Here is a 9,729-nt window from a genome sequence, read left to right on the forward strand (position 1 = left end):
AAGAACGAAGCATCGTAGACACATTTTTTGTGAAATCATAAGCAAATTTTCTCAGCAATAAAAAAAATTACAAAATAAAAAATGTTTTCCACAAAATTTTCAACTGTTGAGGAAAATCGGTTGGAAAAGTCGGAAAAACTGTTTTCGTACTCCGGAAAAATTCCCAAAAAATATATTTTTGAAAGGAAATTTATAAGTTATATTCTGTAAAATTTTCAAGATGTCGTTTATTTCCGTTCCTGAGTTATGACCAATTTCGTGGAAATTGTCCAGATGTGCTATATTAGCCGTTATTTTTTTAAAATCATAACTCAAGAACGAAGCATCGTACTGCCGCAATTCTGCAAAGTGACGTAAGCCCATTTTTTGGTTATTATGCATAAAACTCTTGCTCATTCTCTAAGTTTCTTTCCGTAGATGATAGATTACGACTAGATCTTGAATTCTAAAACAGCAGGCATACCACAGTGTTATTTTTACATCAGATATTATATATAATATACCAAAAAATATCGACATTTTGAATGGCGCTTACGTCACTTTGCAGAATTACGGCAGCGTAGACACAATGCTTTTTGTGAAATCGTAAGCAAATTTTCTCAGCAATTTAAAAAATAAATTAAATGAAAATTGTTTTCCACAAAATTTTCCACTGTTGAGAAAAATCGAGTGGAAAAGCCGGAAAAACTATTTTCGAAGTCAGGAAAAATTCCCAAAAAATATATGTTTGAAAGCTTTTATAAGCTATATTCTGTAAAATTTTCAAGATGTGATTATTTTTCGTTCTTTAGTTATGACCAATTCTGTGAAAACTGTCCAGATGTGCCTTATGTGCCGTTTTCTTTGAAAAATCATAACTCAAGAACGAAGCATCGTAGAAACGAAGTCTCTTAATGGAATCATAAGCAAATTTTCTCAGCAATAAAAAAATACGACGTAACAATGTGGTCCGCAAATCTTAAATAAAATGTTACAGTAAAGTTGTTTTTATAAGATTAAATCTGTAAAATTTTGAAAATGTACTTTTTCTTCGTTCCTGAGCTTTGACCAATTATGTGAACATTGTCAGGATGTGCCGTTTAAATCGTTTTTCTACGTGAGTACAATACACTGTAAACTAAAGATTTGTTTATGACAACGTAGGTAGTTTTTTATTCATCTGTTAGGTACTTACAGTCTTCATAAGTAAGCCAGGCGTACACTGAAAATAATCCACACGCTCCAATGTAATGTTTTTACACGACAAATCTATATATATATATATATCTATAACATGATAGTTGAATTACGCATGCATTCTTTTCAAATGTTATACCTGCACATCTCAATGTAATTCGCGTTAATATTGTGCACAACCCTATTTTGTTTGTGTTGACACGAATTCCACTAGACAGTAGCGGATTTTCTCTAAGTAGTCCTGTTCAACGACGTAGGTTGAACTTGCTCGAAGTTGATGCATCCTACTCTTACCCGTTTGTTGACTAGTGGGTAAGAGCAAGATGCAGCAACTTCGAGCAAGTTCAACCTACGTCGTTGAACAGGACTAGTGTATCGCCACATCTGTTGGACGTGTCTGACGTTTAAATGTCGCAATAATCAAACACGTCGCAATAAAGAAACACGTCGTAAAAATGGCAAACGAGGAGAGCGAGTTGGACCACCTGCAGCAATCTTCAGCCAGCGAGTTAAATTTGTCCGTCGATCTGGTGAATCTGCTTAATCGTAAGTATAATCTGCTTTTCTTCAACCCAACCCATTGCGATCATTGCAAAACCATTCCAGGATATGGAATACAGTTTGCTGATGCGGCGTCGGTAGGATCATTCCTGTCGCAGCTTGGAATTGTCGGAACAGATCAGCAAATCTTGATATCAGCGGCGGAAGATGCACTCCCAGGTGACCAAAACTCGGTGGAAAAATCCGTGCTTCAGTGCAACAACGGAGAATCAGAAGAGGTAATATAAACAACTAATTCTTACAAACAAAATATTTTAATATTGATATGAATGTTTACAGGGGAATTTCAGCGACGCCAATGAGTCAGCGGCTGAGACCGCGTTCCATCCCCTTGGCGGTGATTCATCCGGAATTTTTATTATTGTACCATCAGAACGAGAATTGACAGCCCTAATAGAAAAATATGATACAACGTGCTTAACAACCCTTTCGAGCTATCATCTTCATGATACAGGGAATACTACAATCATTCACCCTATCAGCAGTGTATAATACAATTTTATTAGGGAGGTTCCCCCGAACCAGAAGCAAACCGCTTACAGGAAGAGGTGGCGAAAAATCTTCCGGAAGATTCGCTTCCATCGCCGCCGCAGCAATCATCGCGATTGCTTAGCTTGAAAGTTGAGGTAATTAGCTATTTTTGTTTGTTTAAGTTGAATTTCAAGCATTTTATTAATTCTTGCAGATAGCTGATGAAGCCGCAGTAGAACTGCGCACTGTTCCTCCACCGGCAGTAATTAGCGTCGATCGTGAAGCCGAGCCCGGAGCCGAAATCGCTGATATCCGGGAGGTCAGACGAGGACAAGATCAGCCACAAAAAACAGTTACGAAAGACCGAGCAAAAGAGAACGTTTCGCCTATCGTACGTGCCAGTACAGAACACGCCCTAGTCGAGAGCAAAGGCTGAGCTGAATTGACGCCAAAGTTGCTGCGCGAGATCTTGGAACAATCTATCATCGGACAGGACATAATTGATCGAGCCTCAAAAGGTGTGCTATCGGAAGGACGACAGTTGGAATTGTCTCAAATAGTAGCAGAATGGCATCTAGCACACAAAAAGAAACTCTACGAGGAAAACCTAAGAAGTTATGCCCAAGTTATCACATTGCTATTCCGGAATGAAAAACTGGCAAGTGCATACAGTTTTTCATAATACTTCAATAATGTTATCTTTGTAATACTTTGTAACAAGCACTTCCTTGAACAAGCGCACATGTAAGACATTAATCAATTTCTCAACGATACTCTCTTTCATATTTCATAATTGGGGCCACGTACAAATTACGTCACGCTTCTAGGGAAAGGGGGGGGGGGGTTGCAGAACGTAACGACCCATACATACAACGGTGAGGTCAAAAAGTGTTGTAGGGGGGAGAGAGGGGTGAATGAGGTCGGTCTTTGCGTGTCATCAAAAAAACAGTAGACCTACATTGATACGTTGATAACTATTTCATGTTTATATTACTCTTCCAGGAATCCTACTATCTTCCGAAAGGTGGAGACAAGAAGAACCTAGGAGGGAAAATTTATAACAAGGTTGTAGGGATTGAGAGGGATACAGAGAGAGCGAGAAACAGGGCATTTAGCTTTAGCAGCGGTGATGCGCCATCGGAAAAACAAAGCAAACGATCATGATGAAATAAAACGTCAGTCTTGTAAAGTATTTTGCACGAGTAGGTTGCATCATTTGCATCCTTCCTCGTAATAAAGATTTCTAGCCCATGGCTAGTTCATCTCGGTAGGTTGATGATGAAGGATGATGGTAAAGAATGAATATTAAGGATACTGATGAAGGATAATGATGAAGGATGACGACGAAGTTTGATGATGAAGGATGACGATGAAGGAGATGATGAAGGATGATGATGAAGGATAATGATGAAGGATGATGATGAAGATTGGTTATGATAAAGAATTATGATGGAGGAGGATGATGAAGCTTGATGATGAAGGATGATGATGAAGGATGACGATGAAGGATGATGATGAAGGTAAAGATGGAGCATAACGATGAAGGATAATGGTGAAGATTGATGATGAAGGATTACGATGAAGGTTGATGATGAAGGATAATGGTAAAAGATGAAGATTAAGGATAATGATGAAGGATAATGATAAAGGTTAATGATGAAGGATGATGATGAAGGTTGATGGTAAAGGATGAATATTGAGAATAATGATAAAGGTTGATGATGAAGGATGACGACGAAGTTTGATGATGAACGATGGTGATGAAGGATGACGATGAAGGTTAATGATGAAGGATGACGATGAAGGATGACGATGAAGGAGATGATGAAGGATGATGATGAAGGATAATGATGAAGGATGATGATGAAGATTGGTTATGATAAAGAATTATGATGGAGGAGGATGATGAAGCTTGATGATGAAGGATGATGATGAAGGATGACGATGAAGGATGATGATGAAGGTAAAGATGGAGCATAACGATGAAGGATAATGGTGAAGATTGATGATGAAGGATTACGATGAAGGTTGATGATGAAGGATAATGGTAAAAGATGAAGATTAAGGATAATGATGAAGGATAATGATAAAGGTTAATGATGAAGGATGATGATGAAGGTTGATGGTAAAGGATGAATATTGAGAATAATGATAAAGGTTGATGATGAAGGATGACGACGAAGTTTGATGATGAACGATGGTGATGAAGGATGACGATGAAGGTTAATGATGAAGGATGACGATGAAGGATGACGATGAAGGAGATGATGAAGGATGATGATGAAGGATAATGATGAAGGATGATGATGAAGATTGGTTATGATAAAGAATTATGATGGAGGAGGATGATGAAGCTTGATGATGAAGGATGATGATGAAGGATGACGATGAAGGATGATGATGAAGGTAAAGATGGAGCATAACGATGAAGGATAATGGTGAAGATTGATGATGAAGGATTACGATGAAGGTTGATGATGAAGGATAATGGTAAAAGATGAAGATTAAGGATAATGATGAAGGATAATGATAAAGGTTAATGATGAAGGATGATGATGAAGGTTGATGGTAAAGGATGAATATTGAGAATAATGATAAAGGTTGATGATGAAGGATGACGACGAAGTTTGATGATGAACGATGGTGATGAAGGATGACGATGAAGGTTAATGATGAAGGATGACGATGAAGGATGACGATGAAGGATGATAATGAAGGTTGATGATAAAGGATGATGGTAAAGAATGAATATTGAGGATAATGATGAAGGATAATGATAAAGGATGACGATGAAGGTTAATGATGAAGGATGACGATGAAGGATGATGATGAAGGATGATGAGGAAGGCTGATAATTAAGGATGATGGTAAAGGTTGATGATGAAGGATGATGATGAAGGAAAATTATGAAGGATGATGATGAAAGTTGATGATGAATGATGACGATGAAGAGTTGTAGTGATGGATAATGATGAAGGATGATTACGAGGGACGATGATGAAGAATAATAATGAAAGATGATGAAGGATTATGTTGAAGAATGATAATGAAGAATGATGCTGATGAAAGATTATGATGAAAGAGGGTATTGAAAGATTATGATGTATGATTATGATGATGTGTGATGGTGAAGGTTGATGATGGAGTATGATGATGAAAGAAGACGATGAAGGATTATGATAAAGGATTATGATGAAAGACTATAATGGATGATGATAAAGGATTATGAAGAAAGATGTTAATGAAAGGTTTAAGCTTGAATTCAAATCGCAAATAGAAAACTTGCATAATGCAGGTCAATATGGTAAAGGCTGGAAAAATAATAAGATGAAATATAGGTGATGCTTCTTGGTTACAAGTGAAAAGGATTATGATAAATGATCGATTATGTTTTTTTAACGAATAGAATTTGTAACTATCGGGTAAGTCGGTCGGGAGCAGTACTGAGACTCCCCGACTCAATAGCCTCAGGGTCGGCACGCTCACGTCACGAAACTCGCGGGCAGGAAACTCTCGCAATTTGAAACAGATAATCACCACAGCACTTCACGGACAACTACACTTTATTACAGTTTTTACTCTCCTATATTTCTGGCACTTTCTTTCTTACTCCCTTTATCTCCCACTTTCTTAATCTAACCTGACCTTTTACGTTGGGGGCCCCTCTTCTGCAGCACTTCACCACTCCTGGTCACCTTCTACCTCTGCGTCCTGGATATTGCGCGCGATGGCGGCGTGCAGGTCTCCGTACAGCTTCCTGGTGCTGGCGTACGCGATGGCGGCGCACGGTACTTCACACCGGTATCAGCGATGGCGACGTCCTACGGTTTGGGGTGGCTTGGGGTTGTACCGCACGGGCTCCTGAACCTCCTACGTGTTCCGTCCTGCCGATATGGTAACGGATCGGCCTTCGGCGGGTTCTGTGCCGGAATTTGCCCAGATGGTTACGGAGACACAGTAGGGAAATCGGTCGAGCACTTTTTCACCAAAAACGGCGGGGTTCTGTAGCACGGAGAGGGTATTACTCACAGGTTTCAAATGTTACGGTTACTGGTATTACCTGTAGTCCACTTCTCTGGCACTTTATCTATCAATTCTTTCGTTTCAACTTTTAGCCTTCAATCTATCTTGGTCGACGAACTCTGGGCAAGTGATAGCATACCGAGTCGTTGACTGCCTTGAGGTTCATGACCTCGTTCCTCGGTCATTGCCCTCTCCAGCCATCCCATTTCTCAATGGCCCCGTTACGCCACCCCTCATGGCCGCTCAATGGTTGGTAACCAGTCCATCTGGTGGTAAGTTTTCGAACTACGATGTGTAGCGTGCTGATGGTTGCTTTTAGGGTGGTGGAGCCTGGCCTTATCCTGTCTAGCCTATCGGGAGCTTTTTAGCTGGGTGACACCTACACTAACCACGAGTATTACCTGCCATATTACATTTTTACATTTCACGCATCACAAATCACGAAGTTCTCGGTAACACTCACGACACAAAATAACCAACACTTACAAATTATTAACAAAATAGGTTAACAATTAACACACAGTTACGTTAACAGTTGAGGTAATGTAAATCGGGTGTATATTTAGAAAGAAGTTAAAAGAGATATTCAAGTAATATAAAAATTTGAATTTTTAAAGCAATAGCAGAGTAGGACAGAAGGAGAATGTAGGGATTGAGAGGGATACAGAGAAAGCGAGAAACAGGGCATAGGGGAGTAGGTTGCATCATTTGCATCCTTCCTCGTAATAAAGAATTTCAGCCGGCAGAATCGGTTGAACTGGATTGCCACCGTGTCCGTCTGGACACGACAAAGGTGAACACGATTAAATCAAAATTCCGGAAGCGAGAAAAATATGAAGCCACACATGCAAAACGTCTGAAACTTCAAGACTCAAACGACATTGTTCAATGCGATGACCCTGCTGCCAACGAAGCTCGGAGACGGCTGAATATTAACGATGGACCTTGGACAACGGTTATGGATATGTGGAGAGCCTCTTATCCGTTGCGGTGACAGTTTTTAGGCAAGCCGATTGCCGTTACCGAGCTGGAAAAAAATCAACCTTTGGAGATTTACTTCCATGGAGAGTGGGCATCAACTGGTAAGTTATTACGGCACACACAGGCATACCTCCCAAACAGTGGCAACAGTCATTTCAATTTGCTATAACTCGGATATTTTCCATCAAACTTACATATTTTTGGAACCAATCAATTTTCAATGCTTTTGTTTGAATTCCATAGACTCTAATAATAATGTTGCAGGTTGACATCGATTATGATTTCCTTAAAATCGGAACAGTAGATGCGATTGAGAAGTGGCCAGCAGTATTACTCGGTATTGGCAAGTTTATTGAGACTAAGTCATTGGATGGGGCGTCATCGGAAATACTCCAAACTGTTACGGCAGATGGCTGTAATCAAGGTATGATACGTATCACAATTGAACCTATATACCTATGTACTGATTATTTTATTATATCATTTTATAATACTGTCATGAGTCAGCTCGTTCCAATCAAAGTTCCAATCGTTACAATTATTTCGTTTTTCTCAATATATGTTTTCAGACGTTCGGTTTTGTGGAATCCTGTTGCTTCTAAACTGTGTATTGCATCCCCAGAAGGTCTCGATAAAACAAGAGGGCACTATTATTTTCGCTTCTACGTACGAAGATGCAGCAAAGAAGGTAGAAGAAGTTTATCAACGATACGAAAAACTGTCGATTCCACCAGCTCCGAAACTAGTGGTTTTCGGTAAGGATTATAAGAACCAGACAGGAGTATATCGGATTTACTACAAAAACCTTCATTACACTGTATCGACGATTACTCGGGCTATCGATGTGCTTATCAAATTCACCGTGGTATACGGTGTGAAGCCTTCCAGAATATCGTACCTAGTTTGGTTGTTCATTTACCACTTCGTGTATGGAATACATCGTCCTGAGAAGTACACAAGTGTGACAAAACAGGAAGAATATCTATCAACGGTTCTGTAAAATGTCAACGTCAACGATGTCACAGATTAGTTGTTTCGTTATGCATTGTACCCGAAAGTTTAATTTGGCTGCAACGTATGTAGATCATCTTCTACACGATCATCGTGTACCAAGAGATTATCGATTTCCAAGCACCTTTCACACGGTTGCCAGTCAGTGTTCTCAAAGTTTTGTTCTTATAAGCGACATGTGCTGAATCATAATATCGGATTAGACGCTGCCGAAAGGTTAAATGCACAACCACTCGGACCGCCTGGAAACGAACTGGTGTCATTGAAATCATCAAATAATGAACGTATCGATTGCGACGAGACAATACATGGAGAATCATCAGATAATCAATCTGTCGAAGGGGCTGATGAAGCTGTGGAATCACTAGCAGCCGTGGACACAGCATATATCAACTTCACACTGGATTTGCATAGAAGAAATAACTGGACCCCAATGAAAACATGAAAATAGATAATGACAGGCATCACATTGCTATGATGGATGTAGAATTTCAGTTGAAATCATATTTCGAATGTGGAAACGTTTTAAAACTTACACTAAGATACATGTCTGAATTGGAAAAATCGGAAAAGATCAAAAATTTCATTAACGGTGCTAAGTGGAATAGTATAAAACGAAAATACCCAAATGATATAGTCATACCTTTAAGTTTTTACGCTGATGAGCATGAGGTCAACGATGTACTAAGCTCGCACAATAAAAAAGATGTTATTTGTGGATTATACTACAACTGCCTAATTACAGCAGATGAATACTCTTCGAAAGATATCTCAGTAACCAAATGTCCAATCGAAATAAAATTTCAGGGCCTTCTACAAGGATACTGTAGCTTTCATTTGGTGCTAAGAGAACCCAAATCGGTTGACAGACGGCTGAGATATTTATTATGATACACTTGGTCGAAAATCCCTCAAAAGGTTAACCTGTATTACTTCCAAGTACTTCTCGAAAGATATCTCGATAACCAAATGTTCAATCCTAATAAAATTGTATAGGGTTCTATTAGGATGTTATAGCTTTCATTTGGTGCCAGGAGAACCGAACTCGGTTTACAGACGGTTGAGATATTTATTATGATACACTTGGTCAAAAATCTCAAAAAGTTTAGTTGAATAAATCCTAAGTACACTTCGAAAGATATCTCTGTAACCAAATGTCCAATCCTAATAAAATTTCTGAGCAATCTACTAGGATGTTGTAGCTTTCATTTGGTGTCAAGAGAACCTAAACCGATTGATACATGGCTGGGATATTTAGTAGGGAATCGCGCTACTTGGGCGGTGGCTTCTATATTCGTCTGTTTTCCACTATAACTCAGTCAATCTTGAACCAATTGACACAATTCTTGGAATGCGGTGAGATAGGTATAGTATCTACCCGTGTACAAAATTTCAAGTCAATCGGTTCAAAATTGACCGAGTTACAGTGGAAAACAGACGAAAATAACAGACGAAGAAAACCACCGCCCAAGTAGCGCGATACCCTATGATACACTATGTTGAAAC

General features: G+C 39.2%; 1 protein-coding gene across 2 annotated transcripts; it reads left to right on the top strand.

Annotated features, from left to right (window-relative positions):
• The first annotated feature begins 1,551 nt into the window (after positions 1–1,551).
• LOC134289798 (uncharacterized) lies at positions 1,552–2,926 on the top strand. 2 transcript variants are annotated; one of them, XM_062856362.1, is made up of 4 exons: positions 1,552–1,722; positions 1,783–1,955; positions 2,017–2,363; positions 2,423–2,926. In XM_062856362.1, the coding sequence occupies exons 1-3, from the start codon at positions 1,632–1,634 to the stop codon at positions 2,227–2,229; spliced, it is 477 nt and encodes a 158-aa protein (XP_062712346.1). In that variant the 5' UTR covers positions 1,552–1,631; the 3' UTR covers positions 2,230–2,363; positions 2,423–2,926. The 2 variants fall into 2 exon arrangements, with proteins under 2 accessions (XP_062712346.1, XP_062712325.1); XM_062856341.1 differs by having other exon boundaries at positions 1,552–1,955; positions 2,017–2,926.
• The last annotated feature ends 6,803 nt before the right edge of the window (positions 2,927–9,729 follow it).

Source organism: Aedes albopictus, chromosome 1 (genome assembly GCF_035046485.1).
Source record: "Aedes albopictus strain Foshan chromosome 1, AalbF5, whole genome shotgun sequence".
NCBI classification, from domain to species: Eukaryota; Metazoa; Arthropoda; class Insecta; order Diptera; family Culicidae; genus Aedes; species Aedes albopictus.